General features: G+C 43.6%; 1 protein-coding gene across 1 annotated transcript; it reads left to right on the top strand.

The window, feature by feature from the left end:
- Positions 1–3,697: 3,697 nt before the first annotated feature.
- On the top strand, positions 3,698–8,780 carry LOC123427005. The gene is made up of 6 exons (XM_045110934.1): positions 3,698–3,978; positions 5,695–5,806; positions 6,723–6,903; positions 7,016–7,497; positions 8,010–8,243; positions 8,343–8,780. The coding sequence occupies exons 1-6, from the start codon at positions 3,713–3,715 to the stop codon at positions 8,394–8,396; spliced, it is 1,329 nt and encodes a 442-aa protein (XP_044966869.1). The 5' UTR covers positions 3,698–3,712; the 3' UTR covers positions 8,397–8,780.
- The last annotated feature ends 3,454 nt before the right edge of the window (positions 8,781–12,234 follow it).

The following is a 12,234-nucleotide window of genomic DNA, read 5'->3' as shown; positions in this document are numbered from 1 at the left end:
GTGTTGGAAAAAGTGCCAAAAAATCCTAAAAGGACCCTTCCATAGGGACTTTTTTTCTTTAATCTCAAATATCACTTTGAATCCCTAAAAGTTTCTCCTATTTCTTTCACATGAGATTAAAAATGATTTTTTTAGTCCATACACAAAAAGTCGGTGGAAACAAACACCCCAAGGCCAGGCCCTGTCTGGACCGAACCGAGGAGCAGGATCTTGGACTGGCGCAACAACGAGCGCGAGGAAGCGGCGGCGGCACCACGAGGTTTGCGAGGGAGCTGACAGGCCTCCACTTGTTGCAGCAGCCGCGAGCCCGGTGACCGTTTTCCAGGCAACGTGCGCACCGAACGGGGTCGCGGCAGACCAATGCGTGGTGACCAAGGGCCAGGCGACGACATCATCGAGTTTTAAGCCAGCCCGGGATGAATGGACGCCTGAATGCCTGGGCAGCCAAAACCGGGCGACACGGGCCATGGCAGGATTTGACTAGCTGCCATCCTCCGGTCGCCTACTCGCCTCGGCCTCGCACCTACAGGTGTTGAGCTGGCCGCCGTCCACAGCGGAGGCCAGGCGGCTCGGGAGGGGTTGCCTAGACCTCAACGGCGTCGACCGCAGTGCGCAGACGTGACGCTGGCACATGTCCCCGATCCAGAATTAACGGGGACGGCTGGGTGCCTGAGGCGACGCGGGAGCCATGGACCCGTGCAGCGGCGACCACGAGCGGAGGAGGCCGGAGGAAGCACCGGCAAGGTGGACGGGGGCGGCGGGCATCGACCTGCAAGGATAGCACACACTGAAGAAGCAAGTGATCCACCTTGTCCTCCTCCTATTCACAAAAGGTAACAGAGGAGAAGGCAGCTCTTGCATGTCCGTGCCGTTGTCTCCGATCCGAGCTCCTTATTCTGTATTGTATTGCGACCGCATGAAGATTCTGCAACGCCGGATGGCACTGGCATCCGATATGTCTTGATGTCATCTTGGTCTGCTATGAGCTGCAGCGTCCCAAAGATGAATGAGCTGAATTGACCAATCGGACTCCAGGCCGCCCAAAATGTCTGAACCACACCATCTCTAACTGTTCTTCTGTTGATACACTGCAGCAATCGGCAGTAGAGCCATTATTAATCCATAGATCTTTCTACGTTTCTCCAGTCTTCATTTCCGCACTCACATGTATAATATTTTTACTCTTTTGTTTACCAGTTTCCTTTTTCTTCTTTCAGTTTGTTCCTTATTGTTGCCAGACACGTACGGACACGGCGGGTGTGTATGGCATGGGGGTCGAATAGGTGCCGTTGTCTAGACTAGAGTTGGTGCCGTAACTGCACTTGACTGAGACGAGTCGTGTTGGTTTTCTATCAGTATTTCAGTTTTGTTTGTGCTTCTTGTCTTGAGTCTAAGGTCAGTGCGATCCTTCCTGCTGATCTGTACCAATGCCTTCCTGTGAAATGAGAGAGGAAAACCTAGAAGGCTAAGAAAACTGAAGAGAGACAAATCAGACACAAAGATGCCCAATGCCGAAAAAGCAGACACCGGCTGTTCGGTACCGTAGGGGGGATGCTGTTCAGGGGATGCAAGAAATCGGTTTGTTAGCTAATTGAGAATCAGCCAGATCCGATGTTAAATATACACTCTTGTTCTTAATCCCCCCTCATGTGCGCCACTAGTGTTGAAGTAGCTAGAGCGCGGGGCGCGGGCGCACTGGCAGCCGCGGGCGGGCGGGCGCATGCGCGTGCTGGTGCTGGCTGGCTGGCCGGCCGGTCGACCGCTGCCGCGGCCGCGAGCGGGAGGGGCGTGCGCGCGGCATGCAGCTAGTCGCCTCCGTACATGCACTGTTGACGTTGCTACTTTGCGTTGGGGGTCCATGCAGCTTGCCGTCATTACCGTCGATGCTACTCGCGCTGAAGGTCCGGTCACTGCCGTGTTGCTATATGTGTTTGCATATAAAGTGTTTGTTGAAATGACTTCAAAATTAGGAATGAAATTTGAGATACGTGAATGTACGAAAGCAAATATGGGTACGACCGGTTTAGTGATCGGGCGTGCCCGCGAACGGTTTGAGGGATCATATCATATTAACCGAGTAAAGCAAACCTGCACGCAAGCCATGTCGAGACTTTGACCACGGTCGCCTCAAGTCAAGTTGACTGGACTTTATCGACGCAAAAGAAAAAAAAAACTTTTGGGATCGGAGGCAGCGGTGTCTCTGCGGCCGCCGCGCTGCCGTTGGTTGTGCAGGTGGAAAATGCAGGGGATTTGGCACGCGTAGGTGTTGCCGCGTGCTGTCTCGTCCGGCGGTAGCAGCGAGTAATTTGGTTTTCATAGACCCAGCGGACAGTACAGGCGTAGGGATACGTACGTAGTGAACGAAATATTCAGTTTTACGACGGTGTATGGCGTGGACTGTGGAGGCCTTGGTCTTCGGCAGGAGTTAAACCAAGTGTCATGTCACCGTTCAATTAAATGCATGTATCTTTTCTGCAGATGATTATAAATACATGTACCGGCAGCAGGCATCCCATGTCCTTGTTACATTGATCAGACTCGAAAGCTCCCCCCAGAAGAAACACACTGTCACTCAGTACACAAAAGTCGAGCTTAGTTTTAGGGACGCAATGCAGACTAGCAAAACGGAAATGGGCACGGATCGAGCCCACCATACACACAAAGTCGTCGCTTGCTTCTTACTCCCCGCCCACCAGACAAAAATGGGCTGGGCCTTGACGCACGGATAACTGTTGGATCCATCCTGGATGGGACCGCCTAAACAAACAATGTCGTTTCTCAAAAAAAACAAAAACACAAACAATGGTGTAAATTGTCTAAGAAAACAATGGCGTAAAAGAAAGAAGAGTACTCCACACAGAGCCTTTTTTTACTTGGGCAGCAAGGACTCGACAGGATTCAGGGTGGCATGCCAGTCACCTCTGTCCTCACCCCACCCCCTCTCCCACTGTGCATGTGTACGCGTGGTTCCACGTTTGGGGGGACACGTCGGGCCTCGGAAGAGGAACCAGGTGGGGCCTTTTACCTTGTTTGCCTTGGAGAGGAAGACATCAGTGGACGCCGCTTTGTTGATGCGACGGCGATGCAATGCAAAGAAACAAGGGCGGGATGCGTGGGTCCCACCGGGTGCACATAGATAGGCTGGTCCTTGGGGCGGCCTACTGGCCGTGCATGCCTGATGGCATGCCTGATACTAGCATGCCTGATAGTGTCCATGTTTGGGAAATCTATTGGGAAGTTTGCCCGATCCAAAAAGGCGATCTTGTACAGTTTGACCAAGAGAAGATGAAAAATGGAGGAGAGAAAAGATTCACGCATCTGTGCGCATAAATGAACGAAATCTTGACAAGATCCATCCTGAGTTCAGTAAAGCTGTAAATCCCAAGTATACAGTTCCTCCGATCTGCTAGAAAAGACAACACGTCCTGATCCCGTGAAAACAATATAATCCAGTAAAACCCGGAAAGTTCTCCTTTTGTCAGCATTTTACCTCAGCGAGGCCATGTGGACCGATGTAGTACAACTGAACATGATTTCACAAGGAATCGATTTAGGGTTATTTTGCAGCACATCCATCGCAGTAGTACTACACATCAATGGATCATCCAGATATACTACTCTCATTTAGGGTTAGTGCAAAGTGCTGATCGCGAAAAGCATCCAGGAAAAGTTTCCTCTCGCGGGAAAAGAATCTGAGAGCAAGCTGCCAACCATGGCGAGCCGAGTCCACGCCGAGCCTGCGCCCGACCCTAGGGAGGCGCGGAGGCAGAGCAGGGTGGGGTTCGCTTGCTTGTTGCCGTGGGCAAAACATTTTGGTCACAGCCTCCGCCTATTTAAAGGGCGCGCGCACGGCAGGCTCGGACACCCGCCCGGAAGTTTCCCTCCCCACCCCCCTCGGATGCTCGTCCGCTCCCTTCTCCCTCACCACTCCGCCACTCCCGAACCTCCGCAGCGCGGCCGGGCGCCCGCCATGGACGAGTAAGTGACCCGCGCCTGGGCTCCGTCTCTACTATCTGACCAGGTCTCCCTCTCTTTTTCTTGCTCGGGATTTCTTTTTTCATGCTCTGGATTTATTTTTTTGGCTTTATTTCTGCACGCGGTTTGGGGTATCCGGTGTTGCGAGGGGGCTGGGGATTTGATGGGGTGGGGAGGGTTTCGATTTTGATCCGGAGGAGGGGCGTCGCGGTTGATCGGCGACCGGCCGGTGGATTCCGGTGCGTGGTTTTGGAGGAGGAGGCCAGAGGATGCTGATGTTACTCCGGAGCTTGAGCGCGCGGCAGAGGAGACGTCGGTCTGACCGGGCGAATGCGCGCGAGATCGTCGGAGAGCAGACCCGGTTGAACGCCGCCGACGCGATTCCGGCCGGTTTCCTCTCCCGCTCGTTGCTACAGTGACAGTGCTGGAGGTTTTGGGGCTGTCTGTGGTGGGCTGCTGGAGGGGAGGATCCTTCCTTTCGAAGGAAGAAGCAGAGGAGTTCTCTCTCTCTCTCAAAAAAAAAAAGGGAAAAAAGAGACAGAGACAGAGAAGGGTAACGCCGCCGCGCCGCCGTGGTGAATCCGGCGTGGTTGTACTTGTCGTTGCAGCGTCAGTGCAGGTGCTTCGCAGTGTGCTTGAGCTGGTGCTGGCGGAGGAGAAGCCAACCCCTCGAAGGAAGCAGAGAAGGGTTCCGTTCCGTTCCGTTCTGTTCTTGTGGTGCAGAGAGGGAATACAGACTGATCTGATCTCGTGGTGCTCTTCGCTGGCACTTGTCTGTCTCGTGGTGACCGTGCTCTGCTTCATCATATGCCAGAGATCGCTGATTTGCGCTGCTGAATGTGTGGATCGTCCAACTGCTGCTGCTGCTGCTAGTATCTGATGGTGCAGGACTGCAGGCGCGGCGTTCAGGTTCATTACTGATGTCTGAAGCATCGCACCTCGTTGCAAGAAATATTACCGGTGGGTGGATGAGAGAAGAAGTTTATGTATGCCATCTCGAACATGTTCGGTGCTGGGCTTTCCATCTGCCAGTGGAAATGCATATTCAGGACTCCTCTGTTCAGCCTCCAGGTTTACGTTTGCTTGCAGTGGCACCAAAATGACAGCTGCAGGTTTCAGTGTGGCGTGGTGATTTCCAGTGTTTCTCGCTGGAAACTGTGGGTTGCATTCTGCCAATATGAATATCTGATCATGACCGGACATGTTGCCACCAAATGCATGTTGTTTAAGTCACTTTCTGTTCAGATCAATCAGTGGTCATGCTCTGCATCAGGCTTCTCTTTTCTTCAGAAACAGGGGATAAAACAGAGAAACAGGGCATGCTCTGCATCAAGCTGACTGCATACGTTGGAAATAGCAATGCAAGGCAAAATATCTGCAAACAAGTGTTAATCTATCAGATTTTTCAGAATCAGTACATAATTGATTATCTTCAATCCTAGGAACATGACTATTCTTGATTAGTTGGCTTTAAGTCTGCTTACTGCAGTTAATATCCTATGACTGAACCTAGAATTCAGATAGATGTCTCTCTGTGTAAAGATCCTTTCATATTTCTCCATTTAGCTTTAGTTGCTACATTGTGAATCTAAAAAAAGGCAGACAGCTTTTTGTTGAGATGAGTGGGATCTATATCATGTATCATTAATTATTTTTTTATCTGTTAGGCATCAAATGATGCTTCCTAAAATAGATTTATCTCACACATTTCTACTTCAGGCCATTCATTGTTACTGGAAAGATAATTGCTATGATGATAAGAAACGGGGAATTGGTTGCAGAAGCAGGGATGGAGTGCCCAAAATGCGAACATCGCATTGATAATAGTGATGTAAGTAGCATTAATTATTTAATATAACTGTTTCATTTACTTTTATGCATGGTTGTCTGGTAGTATCTTTTCGCCCATTAAAAGCTGGGGCATAAAGTTCAACCTTGATCTTCACAAATGCACTAGGTCCAAACAAAACATCAGATGCAACAGCTGTACTCCATGGATTACTTGATGAAGTACTTCATTCATGCACATACAATTTGTTTTTAAATTGATGGGCTCTTGTCAAAACCTAGATGCATGGTAATGACATGTAGCAAGCAATAGTTTCATTGTATCCGTTATCGCACTTGATAAGCTTGTTCAAACATTATGTTTTAAAGTACACAGATGCTTGATTTGTAACCTCGCCATTATGGCAAATAAAAACCAGAATGGTGGTCCTTCAGTTCATACAACACATTGATGCATGTTCTTGACCCAGGCAAGTAAAAACCTGATGGAACCTGGGATAAAAAATTGTATGTTGTTTCGCATTAGAAGAACTCTGAAAATATGCAGAAGTTTACCAAGCGAAACGAAACAAAACAAAAGCTAATAGTAGCAAAACATATGAAAGCTATCAAAACCGAAAAAAGAAGGCAAAAACAGGGCAAACTGTAATCTTTTACAATTTCTGGATATTGCCTTGTACTCCCTCTGTTCCTAATACATCTCATTCTAGCTTGCAAATTTGGTTCCAAATACATGTCATTCTACAATTCGGGAGATAACTCTGCACCACCCTTTTTCTTATTTGCTATTTCAATGTCACTTAATACTAACAACTAAACTAACACTTCTCGCAAAAACTAACACACACACCATCCAAATAACAATATGCGGCCCACTGTTTCCAAATAGTGGCATCGTGGTCTTTTCTTTCTCTTGGTTAAAGTGTAAAGTGCTAAACCCTCATGTCTTTGTATTGCAGGTTTCATCACAGTGGCCAGGACTCCCTATTGGAGTTAAGTTTGATCCAACTGATCTTGAACTGCTTGGACATTTAGAAGGCAAGATTAGCAGGGCAGTGCCACATGTACTAATAGATGATTTTATTCCAACCATAGGGAAGGAGGAAGGAATCTGCTATACACATCCGGAAAATCTCCCTGGTACATGATTCTTATTTTGGACCCGTTATCAGGACTTTTTGAATTAGAAAGTTAGCTCATACTATGCAGGGTAAGTCTTCGTTAGCTAATCATATACGTCTGCACTCTGCAGGTGTCAAATTAGACGGGATTGCCAGTCATTTCTTCCACAAAATAGGAAATGCCTATGATGTTGGCACGCGCAAGCGCCGCAAGATTAGCAACAATTACCACACTGTTTGTGATGAGCGTCTCAGATGGCACAAGACTGGAAAATCCAGATCTATCTTAGATAATAACGGTGTCATAAAAGGGTGGAAGAAAATAATGGTTCTTTACATGGGTTCTAAGAAAGGAGGTGGCAAGACAAAAAAAACTAATTGGAGGATGCATCAGTATCACCTTGGGGTAGATGAAGATGAAAAGGACGGGGAGCTTGTTGTTTCCAAAGTCTTCTATCAGTCGGAGTCAGAGAAAGCCGGGCAGCCTCTAATTTGGTGTGGTAATGAAGAATACGATTCATTTGCTGGGGAAAATGATCCTCCAACCCCAATGACATACCCTCCGGAGCCTTGTCGCCCAAATGACAGTCCATTCGAAACCGAGCAGAATCAGGTAAATCGTCATTTACCAATGAAACTATCATCAACTTTCTGAAAGGTTTTCTCTAGCTTTATGGACCATGCGAAGCTCCAGTTTATCTATATCTATCAAATAAAATCATATGTACACCCGATAAACTCTGTTTATAGGACTGTAGAGTATTGACTTGCAATACTGATTGTGGGTGAATTATTGGAAGCCCCTGAACAAAGCCTTGCAATACTAGGATCCCTCCATTTTAACAATTCCTTATCAACAGATGCTATACTGCACAAAAATAACTAGATACTCCTACTAGACAGGAGAATTTTTTCTGCTTGCAAGAGTGCATCCGACAGTCTCAGAAGCTTTTAAGTCCTTATAAAGATCAATCCATAGCAACTTAGAATAGTATATTATCAAGCCTTCTGATTTCTTCGCTACCAGATTCAATACATAATCGATCCTCATGAGTTATGCTTCAGTATACTACCTTTGAGCTTGTATAACTCCTTCACTTCACTGTCATTCATGTTACGTGACAGGAGGAGGATGAAGAATTCCGCCAATCTGCTGTCCGGGGAGCCAAGGAATGGCTCGCTGGAACCACGTCGCATGCCGTTAATGACATGGCGCTGCCTGGCCTGGATGAACACCCGTCACGCGGCGGAACCCCGGACTACCCTGAGAACAGTGAGAAGCAGCATCTGCCTCTTGACGCGGAAGAGCTCCAAGGTTTCCCCGACCTCGGAACGTCTCCGCACTTCTCCTCTCTGGCTGTAAGTGCCGCCGCGTTCATCATGCTCGCTTCGTTTCCCGGTGCATATATATATATTTCTCTTTGGCTCATATCTTTATCTCGTGTGTGTTTACGCCAGGGCATGAAGTTTGACTCGCTGGATGGCTTCCACAGCTGGCTAAAGGACATGTAGCATAGCGCATAGACGAGGGGTTCTGAAGTAGCGGCGCAACGCGAAGGGGCTGGTGTTTTCTCGTGATGTACTCTCTCGGTAAAAGAATATAAAAGTATTTAGATCACTAAAGTAGTGATCTAAATGATCTTATATTTACTTACGGAGGGAGCAAGTTGTAGTGAATCTGTGTATGAGTGATGGATCTCCGAGAAAATTTTGTATATGATCCTGCAGCTTGCATACGAACGTAGCTCGGCTATGTTTACTGTTGTAATATGAAGAATCCAACAAATGAGAGGTTGGAAAGAGTAATTGCCACTATGTAATGCAAACAGAAATTTCCTCTTGTAACGGTGCGAGGTTTACAAAGGGGACTATCCGATCACACCCCCTTTTCGTTGACTCGAGTGAAATGACGCACATTGGCAACAAAAATATTTTCTCATTTGAACTATCGTGGTATGACAGGGAAGATTTTCTGATACACATATGCTTCAGTACAATTACAGTTTAAAAACATCAACGAAGGGGATCTTTCCATACTACTTCCTCTGTAAACAAATATAAAAGACCTTAACGATCTAAACGCTTTTATATTAGTTTATAAAAAAACTTTAGTAATTTAAACGCTTCTATATTATTTTACAGAGAGAGTGTTTTATAATAAAAGGTAGAATGATCTTTACGAAGTGTGCCTGGAAATGGAACCCAAGTCCTAAGGCATGTTAAAAGGAGTAAAAAACCAATGGAGCCAACAAGTCCAAGTGATTAATTAGTTGCGCAAATTTATGAGAACTGGTGGCGGATCCATTTTTTTGAAACAATTTATGAAATGTTTTTGAAATTCGAACAGTTAAATTTTGTGAAAATGCAAACAATATTTCTGGATCTCAATTTGTTTTCCGGAAACAAATTTTATTTGATAACGCTAAATTTTCAAAAATTGAGAACAGTTTTTTATAAAGCATGAACATTTTTTAAAACAGAAACAAAATATAAAACGCGACTTTTACGAAATTGTGAACAACTCCTTGAAAAAACTAACATTTTGTAAAATTCCCCGAACACTTTATGAATTTAAGAACAAATTTTGTGAAACATGAAGATTTTCTGAATTTGTATTTTTCTAAACGATATAGTTTGAAATTCATGGGATTTTATACTAATTTATGAATAAAATTATGAAAACGTGATTTTTTACTTTGAAATTCTAAACTTTTTTGAATTTTCAATTTTTAATGAAAATACCAAATATTTTTGACAGTCTAAATTTTATTATTTTCTAATATTTTCCTGAAAATAAACTAACATTTTTTTAAATAATAAACCTATTCGGTATTTATAAGCAAAATTTGAAAACAGGATTTTTTTAAATGAACAAATTCGAAAAAGTGCAAATTGTTGAAAAAAATGAAAATAAGGAAAAAAAGTGATGAACAAAAAATGAAAGTGGAAACAAAAAGGAAGAAAGAAGAACAAAAAATATATAAAGAAACTGTAAAAAAGAAATGCAAGGAAGAAACAAGATAACTAATGCTAGGACCATCCCAACAAGCGCCCGACGGGAACGATGCTATCGCCTAGTTGGGTCAAGGCTTAAGCCTTTTTTCTTTCTGTTCTATTTATTCGTCTTTATTCTCTTTTTTCAACATAATTCATTTATATCTTTATTAACTTTACACTTTTTAAAACCTGTTTACAAATTTAAATTGTTTGGAATATAAAAATGATCTTGCTTTCAAATACTGTCGACATTTTTTTTGAATTTCAAAAAATGATTTGTTTTCTATTTTCCCCACAAATTTTTTTTCCATCAATTAATGTCTGAGTAATGTGCGTTTCAAAAGCAGTTGACTAATTTGGAAAAAATATCCTGGTTTGCAATTTGTGTTCAAAATTTTCATTAATTGATGGAAATTTTTAAGAGTTTTTGTAAAAGTGTTCAAGTTTGTAATTTTTTCATACACAATTTGAAATTTAAAAGTTGTGAACAAAATTCAAGAAATGGTTAGGACATAAGAAAATGTTCTTGTTGATTGAGAATGATGGAAATTGCAAATAATAGAAGAATTCAAACTAGAGAAAAACTACATGCTCACGAATGCATCCATGTGGCCTTGTCTAGCACACTCCTCTCTAGTGGTGTTTTTCTTAGACTATGGATAAATGACCTAACCTTTTGCCAAAACCTGGCATAGACATATGAGGCATCCACGTGAGATTTAAAAGAGTTTCGACACCGTTTGCAAGTTTGACATGTTCGACCATTCATCAACCTTTTTTGATCAAGAAAACTCCACAAAATTTAGAATTCATCGAAAACTAAAACAACTTGACATGGTGCCTTTAATTGGTCATAAGAGGCCATGAATTTTTTGGGCAATTTCAAGGATGCAGAGAAGCAACATGCTCTCAGTAGAAGCCTACGGGCCTACTCAAACACCCTTCGTTGAACACCATCTATTTTTGGATATCCTTCAAATGACCCAACTTTTGCAGCACGTTGGCATGCGGATGGTTCCATGTCAGGTTTGAGCGATTTCCGACTACGTATCCAGCACCGCGGTAATTGTGCTGAAAATATTGTTGGTCCAGGTTAGTTCTAAATAAATCACATAAATTGCATCAAAACCATACAAAAGTATTGTAACCATAGGCAATCATGGCATGAATATTTCATAAAATTATCGATATGTTGGAGACGTATCAGCATCCTCAAGCTTAATTCCTACTCGTCCTCGAGTAGGTAAATGATAAAAGAAATAATTTATGACGCGTGAATGCTAGCATAGTATATACTTTTGATCAATGATAATTCGAATCACTTTTTCTAGCATCATAACCAACAACTTTTTCATAAAAATTATCATGGTTGAGTAGCAATCAATTCACATGTCATGGTTCAAACAATGCATTCTCTTGAAACTTAACAACCCATGTTCTTAGTCACCAAACAACTTCAGTGCATCATCAAGTCTAAGTAAGAACTCCATATACTCAATTATCATATAGTCTTCTATGATTGCTAATACTCAAGGCATATTTTTGGAACAAACAACATCCATCGTACACAGAGAAAGATAGGGGCTTAAAGTTTTGCCTCCCAACATACTTATCATAAAGATAATGGTCAACAATGATGAATCATGATCAAATATATTTGACTAGATATATTTGTTTGGATCTCTTCCCCACCATATGGTGCTTGCCAACTAATAGATTAAGGTTGGAATAAGAAGTCGACTCAACATGAAAAGTAAGTAACATGAAAGTAAATAGATTGTCCCTTCGCAAAGGGAAGCATGGATTTGGAGAGGTGCTAGAGCTCATTGTTTTAAAAGAGAGATGAATATGTGATTTTGGATGGTGTGCCTTTCCTGTCAACGTTAAGACAAGAGATTTCAACATCTTCCATGACAATCACATTATTGGTGGTTCCCAAACAGAATTGCAACTTGACTCCCCCTCCACCATTCAAACACATTCCGTGGCTAGCCGTATCCACACGTACCATCCAAACAATCAAATTTCTAGGGGGGATCTTGTTTTTTTATTATGCAGGACTGGGCATCCTTTTTACCAACCTCTCTGTGCAATTACAAGTGAATAAACACTCATTATTAGAATAACTCGCTTAGCATGGAAGATATTAACCGCCCCGTCTCTCCATGAGCGATATGAGCACATAAAAGAGATGTTTATTTGAAGGTTTTAGAGGTGGCACATGAAAATTTACTTGGAATGACAGTGAAATACTCTCTCCTTCCCAAAAAAAATGACTCGACTTTGTACTAACTTTGTACTAAAGTTAGTACAAAGTTGAGTCACTTATTTTGGGACAGAGGGAGTACAATAT

This window comes from Hordeum vulgare, chromosome 2H, assembly GCF_904849725.1.
Source record: "Hordeum vulgare subsp. vulgare chromosome 2H, MorexV3_pseudomolecules_assembly, whole genome shotgun sequence".
NCBI classification, from domain to species: Eukaryota; Viridiplantae; Streptophyta; class Magnoliopsida; order Poales; family Poaceae; genus Hordeum; species Hordeum vulgare.
This window is presented reverse-complemented; position numbering and strand designations above follow the sequence as displayed.